The following is a 16,942-nucleotide window of genomic DNA, read 5'->3' as shown; positions in this document are numbered from 1 at the left end:
CTTACTTAATGTTCCGTAATAAGATCTGGTTTTAACATTAAATCAATTACACTTCCTTTTTTAACACAAAAAAAGGCTTCTGGAAATCTTCTAGAGAGTTTCTTGAAAGTCTTTATTTCGTACTATTCTTAGAAAAAATGTATTATTGTCGAGGAAGGATTATAATAATAATAAGGAAGGATTATTATAATAATTCTTTAAAAAATACCAAAAGTTTTTCAATTTTTCAAAGTTAAGTGAATCTTGAAGATTGTAATTCTTGTAAAACAAACATTTGTATGCTTATGAATTTAATAGCTTATAAGATTCTGAAATATAAGCTGATGGCTTTGAAAATCAATTCAAAGATCAATTTGAAAATGTTGTCATGTTTTTTTTATCATCTTTGCAAAACTCGTATCACTTTTCCCACTTGTAATTGGAGAATTCCTAATTTTGGAAAGATTAAACATAATAAAATTTCAGAAATTTGTCGAAGCTATTAAAAGGCAATAGAAAGCTCGAATACTTTTTGGCAAAGTCAGGATTTATCAGTGGGTTCTTCATTTAAAGACTTTTCCCCAGCTTGGTGAAAACGAGGCTAATTAATGTGGCTGTTAAGCGCGCTTAGCGTGTGTTCTCAGTTGACCCATTTTGGGTTATTGAACAGGTGTCTTGAGATTTAGCATAGAGCCCAGCAAAATATTGCTATACGTCTTCTCTGATTGTTTGCCCGGCTAGCTGTAGTTCATTATTATGTGGCGAGTCTAGCGGTGATTTTGCCATTTACCAACAAAGAATACAAAGATGAAAACGACAAAAGTTTAAAGCCAATTCTTCTGGCAGAACAAAAGCCAGGTAAAGCCATTAGTTTGGCCATAGCAAATGGCCAAAAAGTCATTAAAGACGAAAATCTATTGAAATCTGGCATACAAGCAAAAAACACGCCTTCAAAATATTTCAACGGACAGCAAACGTTTTTTTTTCTTTTTTTTCTTACCAGGTGGAATACCAATTGCAAACTCTGCAAGACTGGTTCTTTTAGAGAGCTACTGTGGCCTGTTAATTATGCGCTTATCAGTTCATTACTAGCTTCTAAGGCTGGACTGCAGACCGTGAGGCAGCTGGCAATTACACTCACCTCGATTGCACCTCGGATGCGCCTCGATTAATCAGAATCCGAATCAGAATATCGCATCGTATCCATTAGATACAATTTCAAATTGAAGCTGAACAACATGTTATTATTGCTCTGCTTTTGTGCAACTTCTTGCATACACATATGTATATGTATGTACATGTATGTGTGTTCATAATGATAACTCTGATGACCAATACATTATCCTCCTCAGCGCACCCAACTTTATCCACTTTCTCCACCTTGAGCTCCTTGTACATTTGTTGGCTCCGACTTTCTTGGCGCAATTTGCTGTGTTCCGCGATAGCAACAAAGACACTCCCACAAGCAATGCACTTTTTAATCATTTTTTGTTAGCTTTTGCATATTTGCGAACTGGAATTGCAAAATCATGTGGCTACACAAAGCCACAGAATATTTTGGAAAGTGTTTTGAGTAAATACAGCCAAGTTATACAAGTATTCAAAATGTATAAAAAAATATAAAATAAAATCAATATTAATTAATAAGGCAGAGCAAAACTTCAGTAAATTGAATTTGAGAATTTATTCTGTCTAATTTTCTTTACACCATTATTTCAATGCATTTCTGCAATCTATAAATCCATTTTTTCGTAAAATAAATTAAAATCTTTGATTTTTGTTTTAAATTTTATTTGATTATTGACAAAAATGAGTGTAATTTACCTATTTTTGTTTTAATAATAAAAAAATATTGTCTTATAAGTAAATTATGAAATATTTGTATAATATAATATGACAAATAAATTAATTTACTACTCCAAAAAATGTATTACCTTTGCCAATCCATCGTAAATCGTATCCTATTTTTTCACTTTACAGTATTTGTAGTATTTATGTTATTAGTAAAATTCAAATTACAATATTCCGAAAACTGGACTTGTATCGTAATGCATTTGTGATTGAAGTTGGTTTTTGTTAATTTTACGCTTAAACTTTCTAATGCGTTCGATGGGCTTCCTGCTTCATTGAAAATGCCATGAAATTTCCTTAAAGCAGCTATCAAGTTTGCACTCCGCTTCGTCCTTCCTCCAGCTTTCCGCCTGCTTCGCTTTTTTTGCATCGTTGTCGACGTCATTGTCACTAAAATTGAAGTCGTTGGCATGAAGTCGTCGTTGCCATGGCTCGACTGCATTTCATAAAGTTTATTAAACTTTAACCAAATTGTTAAAGCGACAAACCCCCCTCCACCAAAATGTGTTCCCCCTTCGGCTCTGACTGCCCATTCACTTTTCGTGTTGGTCGCTGTAGGCGCTGCAAACAAGTTCATCAGCATTTTGGCTAGGTCCGCATACAGCCTCAACTTGGCCAAAACAAACTACCTCTTGACGGGTTCGTGGTTGCTGCTGCTGTTGCTGCTGTTGCTGATGTTGATGGCAATGGAAGTGTAATTGGAAATGGTCAGAGCCGGCAGTTGGAGCACGTTGCGTTTTCTTGAGTATTTTCCTCGAATGCTATTCAAATACACTCACTGTCACTCACAAGCCACGCTTTTCCTTCGATTAGAGCAAGCTGCTAAAATGTCTGCAAGCTGAATACTAATAGTACATTATTAACTGACACGATCCGTTGACATAAACTCTGTTATTCCAAAGATACTAATTTTAAAATACAAAAAATTGCGACTAAAATTATATACATATTTGTGAACATTAAAAATCGATTATATTTATTTCGAAATTACTTTTATTAGTTTTTAATACAACATTTGCTTTCAAAATCTTTATTTTTATTATGATAAACACAAAAATTCACAATGAAATTCTTCTAATTTTTAATTGAACAATACAGAATGATAATTACAAAAATTCTTGAAAGTCTTTATTAATTAAAGATCGTAGTTTTTCCCTTTAATAATTTTCTTAAGCTTCAAGCTATTTCAAGGTAACATAACAGCATGTTGCCATTCACTTGCTCAACATAAATGCATAAACAAATGGAAACAACATATTGCAACAAAATTGTTTTGCAGCCAATACACCTTTGACTTAATTAGGAAAATGCACAAGTGCATAAGTTACCTTAACCGACACCGCACATTAACCACATTTTTTCCATTACTCCGTCAACTGAATGATATGTCACCTACCTAGAGCAAGGCTCCCTCCCCTCCCCTCCCACTCCACCAGCACCACCACTTCAGCGTAGTTGCCTTAACTGAGTAACGGTAACCAGTCTTCAGTCAGCTCCATTTGCATTGAAAGTTGTTAGACCGTTCAACTTGCTCAGCGTATTCTAAGCGATTGAAAACGAAAATCAAATACGACTCAAAAGTGGTTTCCTCCACTTCATTTGTATGCCACGCACATCATGAATTAACTAATTCCCGATTTGGTATTATATACGATCAACGTATTCCCATTCTATCTAATCGAACGCATTTAAGATTCCACTAATTGATTAGTAGAGAAGTTAATTTATTGGCAATGACTGTTATCACACAAACATCAACCAAATCCTGCTTTCCGTCTGTCCGTTTGCAAAAATTGCGAGTGCTGAATAAATTCAATAGCTAAGGAGTGAAATTTGGGGGGAGTATTTTTGAGTGATGAACGCTTATGAAAATAGTCTTACGCCTGCTATTTCTACATAAACTCAACAAAAAAAAAGTTAATTTTGTAAAAATAGCTAGATCTCTATGTATTTTAAAGCCAGAGCTATGGAATTTGTTGGGAATATTTCGGTGTGATAAACACATATTAAAATAGTGTTTAAAATAATGTCACACCCATTATGCTAAACAAAATAAGTTTCCTAAAGCTGAACGACAATTTTCGCTTACTTTTTAGCATTTATTTAAACATTTACAAGTCGCAAATAAACTGTGGCATGCAAATGCTCTTGTTTTCATTGTTGGCTTGCAACATTTTCCTTAATGCGATTTGTATTGAATTTGGCACAAATTGTGCTCTGTTGTGGGTTGGGTTTCTGTATTTTGTTTCTTTTTGTTTTTGTAATTTGGGGTCTCACCTGTACGGTCAGCGCTCGCTTTGCTCGCCCCAAATAAATCATTTTCAAAAATCAGTTAACTTTTGCAGCGCAGCGCAGCAAAGCCTTTTAGGTGTGAACTCTCGTTTACAATATTTCTCTTTAGTCTCATGCTATTTTATTTTCGTTTCAGTTTTTAATTTATTTTTGGGTCATTTGGTTCAGTTGGCAAAATGTGAATAAATCTCAAGGCGAAACTCAGATAGAAACTCAAATGTGGGTCGACATGCGTTAGCCAAGTGCGTGATAAGTCAAACTGGGCGCAAAATATGAATTGAAAATCGAAATAATATTGAGTCAAGCCTTTTTAAGAAAACTATAATTCGATACAAACAGAAAACTTATTCAACTGCTTATTAAGTTTTGATTTAGTTTAATAATTTCCTAGTACAACTAAAACATTTCCCAATCATATAAATCGCATGCCACGCGGCGTATGCGCAATTTTTGGCATTTTTTAATGAAACGTTACCGAGTGTCGACTGTCGACTGTCTCGAGTACTGAGCGTATCCAAAGATTTTGATTGATTTTCTATGGAAATAATATAATTAAAGCGACTGAACAATAAGCCACAACAACAGTTGAAGTAACAACAGCAAGTGCGACACGCCTCGAAATGATTGGTAAATTTGTATGGCTGCTGGCAAAGATTGGCACATTCTATGGAGCCAAAAACTTTCGATTTCAAAACAGAAATTCAATTGGAATCAGAGCAGTAGCAGCAGCTGTTAGATCAATCTAAGGCATATTGTAAATAGCTGGTCAATTTCTTAAGGCAATCAGAAAACTTGTTTTCTACCGCAGACAGCATTTTTGTGGCGCATTAACAATTGCTTGAATTACATATATTTCTTTTTTTTTATTTATTTTTACAAAGTGAAAGAAAATCACAATAAAAAAGTTGAGCGTGAAAATTGTAACAATAAAGTTGGCACTATTCAGATGACGATCTTTTAAGCAATGTTGAATAAAAACTCTTGTTAACAATCTGTATATAATTATCTGAGCTAGATTTAAATTAATTAGCTGAAGTCGTAAGGCAATGAATATTATCTCTAGTTGTTTTCCTGCTTTACAGGATATCTGCAAATTACACCTCAGCTTAGGATACGCTTTGCAAATCATTGATTTGGTTTAATGGGGATTTAGTTTATTAACTGGTTAATAACCTGCAATATCGTTTACACGAGAGACGTTAATGCCGATTATGGCCCATTTGCATTGCATTCGTTGCAATTGGCTGAACGTCAGCCACAGTTTGGGTCGTTGCCTCTGTTTATGATCGTAGTGCAAGGGGAAACTTGACGTTAATACCCATATGCATAAATAGTATTCACAATCTATTGCCCGCCTTTTGTGCCAACATAAAAGCGAAGAGCTTTTGGTCAGCATTCACTTTAAATAATAATAAAAAAAAGTAAAAGTTTTGAGGCTCGCAACGTTTTGCTAATCAGGTTTATGTGTGTGCAAAAAAACAAAAAAGACGACTAAAGAGTAATGCCATTGTTTTTAGAATTTTGTAGACCCCTTAAGATGCCAAAAGATTTGACATTTTAAAGATTTCAACGTCTGGGAAAACTTTCACAAGCCACCGAAACTTACACTGGAGAGTGTAATTGGATTTGAGATTTAAAGACAGATTCGAGAGGAAAATGCGAGTGTGAGTTATGAATATTGATCTAACGCTAAAAGAGCTGAGATACAGACAATAATCATAAATGGAAAAAGCATTTAGATATTGAGTAAACTCTGCTTTTAATATAGTTTTATGCCATTAATTTTTAAGGCCATTTTCTTGTGTAATATTTATACAATATATTCATTGATACTTAAAATTCAACTAATAATTTTGTCTCTTCTCTTTTTTTTAACCCGCAGGTATGTGGGCAAAATTACTAATTGTTGATGAGGCTTGAGGCGAAGCAGCAAGCGAATGGAGTCAGTAAGCAAATCAAATCAAAAGTGAGCTCATCATTAGGCACTGCTCATCAAGGTGCTCGTACTTTAAGTGTTTTTGTTTTTTCTATTTATACTCATGATATTTACTGCATGATATGAGGGTTTTTTATTTTTGTGTGTTTTGCCAAATGTCCAATATCGAAAAAATTGTGGCATTAATCAAATGAGATGTGCAGAAAGTTGGGACTGAGAGCAAAAAACCATTAGTGGGCGAGTCATGGCAATAAATTGAAATTCGAGTGGAAACCTGAGTTTTGCCCATTGCCAGGCTCGATTTATGGTCGATGTGGAAAATTGGGCAGCGCGCTTTCAAGTTCAATGCAATGGGAAATTTTCAATTAGCTGGCGCAAAAAAAAAAACAAAATAGTAAACAGAAGAAGAAAAAAATTAGAAATTGCCTTGGCCACTTGAAAGTGAGTCGCCGCTGTTGTTGTTGTTGTTGATGTCGTTGACGTTGTCGCCGCTGGCTGCGGCCGAGTCAAGAGTTGAGCAGAGGAAGCGGCAGATGCGACAGACGACAAGATAAACATGTAAAGATAAAGATATATAGATACGAGAGAGCAAAAGAGGCTGAGACTGAAGTCAAGTGAGGCTTGTCAACCTCAACCTACGCTTGCGCTTGCGCTTGACCGTTAATGGCTTTTTTGCGTTTCATTGAAGAAATCGGCGATTGTGCTTAGATATTTCGGACAATTTGGCAGCTTGTTGAAAGTGAAATGTGTGAAAATGGCTAATTAAATGCACGGATAACTTGAGCACAACTCAACAAAAAACAAAAAACACAGAAACAGAAAGAAAGATAAAAGAAGTGAAGTTTTCTCTCGTTCACTTGCTAATTATGAAATTTGGCTTAGCGCGTTCGTTGCCTAAGTCTTTTGTTTCGCCTCTTTAAGTTCTGCCCGTAAGCTGCCCACATGAAGCCACATTTCCGCTGGCTTATTGAGCGATGCCCACCGTGGCGTATGATTGCTCTCCCTCTCTCTCTCTCCATCTCAATGTTTTTTTTTTGTTTTATAAATTGCTAATGCTCACAACAAAATGCGCAGCACGTAGATGTAATTACGCGTCGAGTTTGTTGCCTAAGTCTTTTGTTTTAGCGCTTGTTTATCTGCTGAAATTAATGACTTTACTTTAATTGTTCGCTAACTCGGCATATAATTGTGTTAACCATTCCATAACATAAAGATCCAATTTTCTACCATCTATTTATTTACGATGCCGAAATCTTATTGAAATTTCTATAGAAATTCTTTTGAACCCGTTTAACTGGGGAACAGAGGAGCATGCGTAGAAATTTCGGAGAATTGATTAATTAACAACAACAATAAAGAAATTATTAACATATGAACTCTCTACAGGGAATTTCGCATATTACAAATGCTAAACAAGCAGCAGATACCTAAAACGGGTTTTTGACTCACAAATGTTTTTCAAATCTCACTCGATTGAAATTGCTTAGACAGAGTTTTGTGCAAAACTGGTTCCTAATTCGAATTGTGCTAAATTTTTCATAGCAAGCATTACACAAGCCAACGATTTGTTCCAATCAAGCCACAAATAACAATCTTAGTCTAGTTTTTTGGTTTTTAACCAATAGTTCTTAAAGTTTCTTAACTATATGTAATTGGGTCTCCGACTGCATAAATAAATTTCAACCTGTTTGCATTAGTTCATTGACTTGTTTTGGTTTCTTATCTAAGGCTGCTAACTGCAAACTGGGCAAACATAAAAGAATAAATAAATACTAAATTAGAGACTGACAATTATTAATAACATTATCACATCAAAGTTGACATATTGCCAAAGTTTCTACCCGAATCAAATTGTTCGACAGCTTAGCGACAGTCAATTGATTATCTGTCATAATTTATGGTTTAGTGAAAAGCTTTTCAATATTATCAGAAATCAATGTAATCTTTATTTAAATTCTTCAATAACAAACAAACTCAAGAATTCAATTCATTAGAAATGAAATGAGTCATTAGCATTAGTATTGCGCAATTATTGTACATAAATTCACTTATTTTGATAACTAATTAGATGCTTTGTGTAGATTTTATTATTAGAGAATCTGTTTTTTATATAGGCAAAACGATCTCGTTAACAAGCAACTGAAAGTGGGCGTCAATGCCAGACAGAATTCGTTTTATATAGTCATTCCTAATAACACTTCTCAACTATACTAAATAAAAGTCAAACATTGCGCAATTTGATGGCTAATTTGCTAGATATACTCTACAATATATACACGAGATATTAACTAAAAGAATAAAGGTTTGCAACCTGCTATGAAATTAATTGAAAGCCAGACAATCTAAAATTGTACAAACAGTAATCTAATAATGAGTTGGCTTGTTTTTGATTATATCAATTGTAGTAGATTTTTTATTATTCTAATGAGCACATTATGAAGTATATTTGTTTATCATATAGTGTATTGTTCATTTTTACATTTACTATTACATTAAATCTTTTATAGCTGGGAGACAGTATAACCTCTAGACAATTATTCGACCACTTAAGAAATTTTTCTTTTTATACTTTTACCTTTTAGGTTACTGTAGATAATTTGATAATAAAGGTTCTTAGTTACAAAAATTATTCTTTTTTTTAAGATACTTATATCAAATTAAATTCTTCTTGCTTAGAACGTACTAACTAATAGCGTACAGAGTTCATATAAGTACAACAAATTTTGTATGTCTACATTGTTGTTGTCTTCTTTTATTGTTAGAGCTGTTTTAGTTGTTGTTTCAGTTGTTGCTAGTGCTTTGTTCTCCTTTGAACTGCAGCAGCAACTGCCGAGTGCAGCGTTTGATCTTTGTTATTTGGCTCGTTGTGCCATTTGCCTCGTTGTTGTTGTTGTGTTTCGACTTCTTCTTCTTCTTCTTGTGGTTGCAATGCTGAAAATAAAAGTGAACGTTGTCGTTGTTGTTGTCTTTGTTGTTATTGCGGTTTTGTTGCCACATTCGCTGCTATTGCTGTTGTGGCGAGTACACGTATCTGACAGATATTCAATCTTCATCTTCATCTTCAAAGCATTCGTCAAACGTGTTTTATTATATTGAGAGACTTGAGCTATTTTTCTCGATCGCCTCGATTTCAGAGTGCTTGCTTCTCTCTCTCTCCCACTCTGTCTCTCTCTCTTTAGATTTAGTATTTATTGCGAGTACCCTTAAACCATTTGTTTGTACTTGTTTTATTATTCACCGGCAACTTGGGCCGGGATTGGGGATTGCGAATGGGGCTTGGAATCGCGCCAGTCACGACATCTCAACAGACACCGACAGCAACAACAACAACAACAACGACATCGACGACGACAGCTCAAGGTCGCATTCCTTTGCCACTGACGCAGTCATTCAATAATTCTTTTCTTATTTGGATTGTTCTCCGCTTGGATTTATGTGATATACATTTATTCCAATTTACAATTGCTTTGAACATTTGTCCAATTTTTGTTTTTTCTATTTTTTAAAACTTTGCTACTGTTTGCCATATTTAAGTGTGGTTCAAGTGAACAAGGTTCCGCATTCGTTAATAAAAAAAAAACAACTTCTATTAAACTGAAGTTGTAATTTGGGTTTTTCCATGTGTAGGTGTAAGTATGCGATTATGTATTGGTATTAGTGCGTTCTTGCCTGCTGCTTAGTTGAGAGCTTTCAAAGCTATGTATATGTGTGCACTGTACGTGTGTAAAGTGAGCTTTTAGCAAGTATTTGAAAAGGTTAACTACTAAGAACGCTAATGTTGGGTGTGTTTGACTTTGAGTTGAGCAATTTCTAAAACATATTTGTACGATTATTGTTCTGAAGTTTAGAGATTTGCCATTTAGATTTTGCTACATTACATTATCAGTTATCACTGAGCTGTAATACCTATTTACCCTTTGTATGCCGGGTATAAATATTCATGAAATTTTCTAGAACTAAATTCTTAACGCCACTCGCATGTTGTTAATTGGTTTGGCATCAAATCTTGCTGCTTAGCCATGGGAAGTGTAACGTTTTCCTAAGCAATTTATATGCGACAGCTAATTCAAGCCGTGTTATTTGTTGTTTGCCAAGTTAACGCTGATTTAGCCTTAGCCTGAGGACACAATAGAGTACTGTAGAGGGAGGAGGGAAGAGGCAAAGAGGAGATACTAAGGCAGCGGCACACCCACCCAGATCTTGTTGTTTTTTGTGAGGCGGCTTTGTGTCGCCATTAAATTGCATAGGAGTCGGGACGGCACTTTGAGATGCCATCTACACCTAATTTATGACGGCTTCACTCTACTCAAAAACAGCAACAGAAACAACCAACCAACAATATTAAGAAGACAGCATCGAGAGATTCCAGAAATGCGGCAACTACGTGCGCAACGCGGCCAAATGAAGTCACGATCGAGTCCGGGTCCAAGTTGCCCATGGAGAGAAGGCGGTGCTGCTTAGGTGTGGCGAATTGTGAGACAACAACAACAACAACAACTGCAACAGCAGCAACAGCAACAGCAGCAGCAGCGGCAGCTCCAGCTACAACTAGTGGGTTAATAGAACGACGCCTCTTGGGGGCAATAACAAACAAAAATGCCACTGCCAGATACCCTTTATTGCAGCGTCAGCAACTTGTTTATTTTAATTGCTGTCGCTTGAGTATTAAAGCTTATTTAATTGTGAATACTAAACTTAACAATGAGAATTGTAGTTTATAGATATTTATTTTTACGAGTCGAGTGTGCTCGACTGTGAGATACCCGCTAACCATTGTGAATAAAAGCAGAACAGTGCAGTATTCATTTTAAAATATACTAAATCAATACTGTAAAAGTACTACAAAATATACCAAAGGCTGTATTTGGTATATGGTTAATGTACTATATTCAACATATCTTTAAATGTATACGAAAGGCTGGCTATATTTGGTATATTGATATACTTACAATAGGTATGAAATATAGTACAAATTTTTACCAAAGCTTATATTTGGTATATTGGTATAGTACTATATTCAAAATATACGAGTAGCGGGTATACAAACTCATATTTTAATTAAAATATCGAACAGGCAAGTAACTCGAAATGAGTTTTATTCTGAAATATTCAGAATATTTAGCAGACATCAAATTGTTCGCATACCATAAATATTTTGCAGCTTATCTGATCGCTTGCTTGTCTGTTGTTTATGCATTATGCATAAAATATGCCAATTGAAATCAATTGGTTGAGTTAACACTGCCTTGAAATAGTTGCGCACATAGCAAAAACAAAAAAAAAAAAAACGAACAAAAAACGAGAAAATGGATGAGAAAAAGATAAGAAAACGCCAATGATGGCAAGAGATGTAAATTTCATTAGAGCCTTAGACTCTAGTTTTTTGCCCCCCACTTGTTATGAGAGCTCAGTTCGACAGCCCAAAAGAAAATAACTTTAACTTTTACTTTCACTGTCAATAAGTGGCAAGAGCACAGGTAGGGAGGGAGAGAGGAGTCGGGGAGAGGAGAGGAGAGGGCAATGGCTCAATAGGGGCCGCAGACTCGTTGGATCTCAATTTGCATGGTTCGTAGTATGTAGTATTGTTGTTATTGTTTTGTTATGTCTTCGACTCATTTGCAAATGTATCTGACGGCAATTTAGGCCCTCGAATGCATGTCTATGCATTGTCTGCCAAACAAACGTTGAATCTTCACTCTTGAGTCTTTAGTTTAATTTCATTTTCACAACAACAACACAAGCTCAGCGCGCTCAGTTGTTGGTCTTCGTCACACGTGTTCACATGTGCTGCAATTTGATCGTCACGCCGAGATCTGTTCGTTGCTTTTGCTTTTGCTTTTGGTGTTATAGCGAAATGTTAATGATGAGCATTTGATAATAACAGCAGCAGCCGCAGCACTTATTCGTTGCATCTTCTTTCTATGCTGTGTTTTTTTGTTATTGTTGTTATCCGACAGCAGCTCTTCAACTTGTCTGTTCATTTGTTGTTTGGAAAATTGTTGTTGACTTCATCGATTTGGCGAAAGTTGCAGATGCTGCAAAAGGGAAGTGATCGACAAAAGATTTGTTTACCTAAAATGCCGACAAACTTTGACTGAATTTGAAATTAATTTAATAAGCATAAAAGGTCTGTTTGCATACATTGCTAAAGGCTACGACTGAATTTTAAATTAAAACGATAAACCCAAAAGATTTCTCACACTCTTTAACATAAATTAAAACATAATTATTTAATTTGATAAGCGCATTGACATTTGATTAGCGATGTCTCAAGTGTTGGCATCAAAATTTAAAACTTTTCATTTGCAAAATGTATTTATTCGACTTAAATTTAGATATGCTATAAAGCTATCTCTGTGACACTTGCTTCAATGCTTTAAGTATTGGCATAAAAATACAGATATACGAATTACGTATATTGTTTACTTCTTGATTATTAATGCTTCAAGTGCTTGCATTAAATTTTAAAACTTCAAATTTTTGATGTGTTATACAAGTATGTTATATAGCTATATATTACAATTAAAACTAGAAACCTTAAATGTTTAATTGATATAGAGATTATGTTATTGATCTCTGTGACACTTGATTATCAATGCTTCAAGTGTTTGCATTACAATTGGAAACTTTAAATTTGTTATGCGCATTTATGCGATATGATCAAAGATATTTTATATAGCTATTTATTCAATTTAAGATTTGAAACTTTTAATTTGTTAAGTGCATTTCCTCAACTTGAGTTATGTTGTGTAGCTATTATTGTTTCCCCCTCTGTGCGCTGTTATCATGGCCAGATGATGGGGGCAAGTTCTCCAGCTGCCGTTGACTGTCTATTGAGTTGGCTAGTTTGTGTCAAGTTAGCCTTGTTCTTAATAGTCAAACACTGCTTTTTTGCATAGTCCAACTCGTAATTAAACGCTGAGCGCAGCAGGTGGCGACGGTGGCGAGAGGAAGCGAGCAGGAGGCACATAAATTGCAGCAAGTGCAAGTACAACGACAACGGGTAAAACATCGAGTTTGAGCTGTTTGAGTCTGTGCATCTGCAAGATACGTGAAGCGCAACAACTTCTCAGCGTATCGGCTGACAGTGTTGACCGCAGCAAGGTGCAACCTTGTGACTGTGTGTTGTTTGGAATGCAGTATGCCTCGTTGTCAGTTCGTTGCCTAAGTCTTTTGTTTTTAGTGTCTAGCCAACACATTGGAAATTCTAACTGAAGCGCAGTGGGGCGTGGCATATAACAACACTTCCAACACAGCACACAAAAGACGCATACACATAACAATAAGCACAACTTTCTTTCCTATTTCCTATTTCATCACTCTCACTTGTGCTTATCTCGAGCTTGTTTATCTTGCATCTTTAAATATTGAAACACTATGACAACTCGCGGCGATTTCATAAGATTTCCGAATACCAAATTCCGTCTCATCCACCGTGCTCGTGCTTTTATTATTATCATTTCTTATTGTTGTTTATTTTCGTTTTTCACTCCACTATTTTCATTTTCTTTTCGTCTGGTTGTAAGTGAGACATGTGCCTACGTAATCGCTGGCACGTCCCAATCTGATCTGAAAGTAGCTTAGGCCGAAGTGTTGACGTGTAGATTTGATGAAAGTCTTTCACAGTTTTATGCGCTCTAGGTTGAAATTTCATTTTTATTGCCTTCACACTAACTGCAGACTACTTTAAAGTCGTTGTACTAAATGTAAAAATCACTCAATAAGAAAATAAACATTTTGTATTATTCCAAATATGATTTAATTCAGAAATATAATAAACATTTTGTTTTCTTCCAAATATGATTTGTTACAGAAATATAATATTCTTTATATCTTCTTTAATTTTGCATTTTTCTTCTGCTATGGATTGTGTTATGGATTATATTTTAATGTCATCTAGTTATCCGGTTTCTTGTCACAGAACAAATTGAAATTCCACCAAGTCCAACCCATGTGGTGCAGTGTATTGTCTGGCTATCAATTTGTTATTCAAAGTAAATTTTCAATTTCAGCGCGCATAGATATTTCCATAAATAAACTACATAAATCAGAGCTATCGGTCGAAGTCGAAACTGAAACCAAACCAAAGCGAACAAAACTCAACTCCAAGTCAACTCATTAGTAATCAAAAGCTGTGCATGCGCTGTGCCACGATCATTGAATTCTTTTTGCCAGACAGAGAAAGACAGAGAGTGCGAGAGAGAGAGAGAGAAAGAGAGCTCTGAAATTGTTGCACAAGCGTCGCGCTGGCGTCCCATGTGGGCTGTAAATGTAAGGTAGCATAAGTTAATGTAAGAGAGAAGGCAAGCAGAAGGCAAGCTAAGGTGCCTTTGCCACTGGGAATGTTTGTCGCCAACGCAGTCGTCGCCACCGCTGCAGTCGACGATGTGGCAGCCACAACTTGACTCGACATGGCTTGTTTATTTTACCTTAATGGCTATTTGCCTCCGTTGTTTAGTGGCCATTTAAATATTTTACCCATTTCATTTTGGACATTTTCAAATACCCTGAAAATGGAGCGAGCCAACTGCTTGATGTCGGTCACTTTTCTAGTTGAAATTGTCAAAATGTAGGACAGTGAAATACACCAAATATTTTGCCACATTTTGTGGTTTACATAGAGAAAATTTTGGATTATATAAAGAAATATATAAGTATGAATTTAAATCAAGAAGTAGTAGCTTATTGATTAGTAACTACAAACAAAACAAGTTTGTTAAATAAATACAAATTTCGCACTTTAGTTAAGCTGTCGAAAGTTAAAATAATAAAATGTTAGGCTTAATATAAACAACGCAAATCTCTTATAATTTCTGCATATCAATTTACAACATTTTTTTCGCATGTCTTTGCAAAACTTTCAACAATTTTTAATCGCCGAACACTGCAAAAGAGCATTCAAACGTCGATGCTCAACAACATGTTATTGATTTCTTGTTTTCGAGCCGGCAAAAGCTGTGTGTTTTGCCTTTTAATGACCATAGAAAATATCTGAAAAATTTCTACTGTTTTGCATTTGCATATTTGGAATATTTGAATCGTGTTTTTGTTTCCTTTTTACGTGTCAATTAAATTGGCAGTAAAACATAATATTTGAAATAGTTTTGTGTTTTCAATATATTTGTTTAAACAAGTCGATGCAACGAGAATTCCCAGTGTAATAATATGTGTTTTAAATACAAGGCTCGTAATAATAAATGAGAGATTTGGTTGTTTATTTTACAGCAAGGTTGTAATTTTCAAGTCACGACTGACAAACACAATTAACATTTATGTAACAAAAGTGATTATGACAAATTGTTAAACTCGTCAAATATAAGGCGCTACTCAAGAAATCTAAACATGACTGCTATTAAGATCATTTTCCATGGGAGTTTTCCTGACCTTAAGCGCAGCGCCATTATGATTGATTATAAGCCATTTATTGCAAATCGGTTACAATTTAGAAAGCCCTTGAAAATGTGTGATTTAATTGCGATTTAGTAGCTTAAAAACTATTTAGCATTTGTTGATTTCTTCACTTTGATTTTAGCGCCACCGATTGTTGATTTTTTCCGTCCATTTAACTTGGTTTTATTCGATGACAACGCCAACGGCTTTGGCTTCAGCACTTTGGCCTCGACACGTATATACAGATCGTAATTGAAGTCGCCACACGATTTTCCTGCAATTAATTAACAATAATTAAAAGAATGATGTTGACCTTTTATTTTGTGGTATACCCCAACACATTTCCTCGCCGCAGGATTCGCAAGTCACGAGTCGCGTTTCGACGATGCCCGACTTGTTTTTGATCTTCTTAATGCAATTGTTCAATGCAAACTCCCTTCGATCCTTGGCCTCGGTTTTAAGCTCCAGTTTGCCCATCTCGACCATGCGACTAAAGTATTCCTCCTCCTGTTTGGACTTGGGTCGCAGTGTGGTCAGCATCTTCCAGTCAATGGGCACAGCGCACAGCTCCATTAGGACCACATCCTTCATCTCGCCGGGCACAGGATCTGCATAAGTGTAGAGCAACTCTCGCTCACCATTGCTCTTCAGCAGTTTGCGCATTTCTTTCTTGGGCATTTTAAAGGCGTAGTCCTTTTCTCGAATTTTTATTTCCTCTGCTCGCACTTTGATGGGTCGCATCTTATAGTCGGGCACCTTTTCCATCAGTCGCTTAAACTCCTCCGTCGACTGGATGTTGCTGCGACTCAGATCCAAGACGGGCACTACAGTCTTCTTTTTGCCCAATAAATCATCCAATTTACTCATTTTACTAGTTTACGAATTGTGAATTTCTTGCGATATCGATCAAACAAGTGAAGCACGTAAAGAAGTTCTTTTGGTTTCCATGGTGAAATTTCATAGTTTAGTATATAATTTCTGATATTATTTAAAATATGTTAGTATGATTTTTAACTTTATTAGTATTTTATTAGTATTGTCTTTTGGTTATTATGTTATGAGTTACCTTTTAGTTTCCATGGTGAAATTTCATAGTTTAGTATATGGTACTATGTAAATCATTATTATATATTTTATTATTTTAGTATTTTATTAGAATTATTAAAGTTAAATAAAAATACTTTTCTTTTATAATCTGTTTTTTTTTAGTTTATATTTCACGGAAAAAATAAAATACTAAGTGAAAAACTAAATAAAATTCTAATAATCAGATCTGAAAAGGAACACCAACAATTTTGTATTTTAAGAAAACATTGGGCTTTACATGTTATTTATGCAGCAATCTCTAACATTTCTTTAATCTCTTCTCTTTACAGTGCCTGCAATAATATCTCAATCAGCTCCACGTATCGTAAACTGAAATTCGTGTAATTCGGTAGAAGCCGCCAAAAAAGAAGTTGTACATAAGATCGGTCAAAAAAAAAAGGGGAAATA

The 16,942-nt window shown here is 35.2% G+C and overlaps 1 protein-coding gene and 1 long non-coding RNA gene across 2 annotated transcripts; one reads left to right on the top strand and one right to left on the bottom strand.

Annotated features, from left to right (window-relative positions):
* The first annotated feature begins 5,565 nt into the window (after positions 1-5,565).
* On the top strand, positions 5,566-16,941 carry LOC127565760 (uncharacterized). Its single transcript, XR_007955119.1, has 3 exons — positions 5,566-5,786; positions 6,005-6,088; positions 16,825-16,941. It is a non-coding gene; the product is annotated as an uncharacterized LOC127565760 (long non-coding RNA).
* Positions 15,349-16,377, bottom strand: LOC117572566 (uncharacterized). The gene is made up of 2 exons (XM_034255446.2): positions 15,781-16,377; positions 15,349-15,722 (listed from the first exon to the last, which is right to left on the bottom strand). Exons 1-2 carry the CDS (start codon positions 16,313-16,315, stop codon positions 15,553-15,555), a joined length of 705 nt encoding a protein of 234 aa, XP_034111337.1. The 5' UTR covers positions 16,316-16,377; the 3' UTR covers positions 15,349-15,552.
* Position 16,942: the final 1 nt, after the last annotated feature.

Source organism: Drosophila albomicans, chromosome 3 (genome assembly GCF_009650485.2).
Source record: "Drosophila albomicans strain 15112-1751.03 chromosome 3, ASM965048v2, whole genome shotgun sequence".
In the NCBI taxonomy this organism is placed as follows: Eukaryota; Metazoa; Arthropoda; class Insecta; order Diptera; family Drosophilidae; genus Drosophila; species Drosophila albomicans.
The sequence above is the reverse complement of the archived record's forward strand: the minus strand, read 5'-3'. Positions and strand labels throughout refer to the sequence as shown.

Bases quoted from the DNA above. Each gene is read 5' to 3' on its own strand.
- LOC117572566 (XM_034255446.2), bottom strand. From the start codon at position 16,315: ATGAGTAAATTGGATGATTTATTGGGCAAAAAGAAGACTGTAGTGCCC. The intron at 15,723-15,780 runs GTATACCACAAA...AATTAATTGCAG, and splicing joins CGGCGAGGAAATGTGTTGGG to GAAAATCGTGTGGCGACTTC.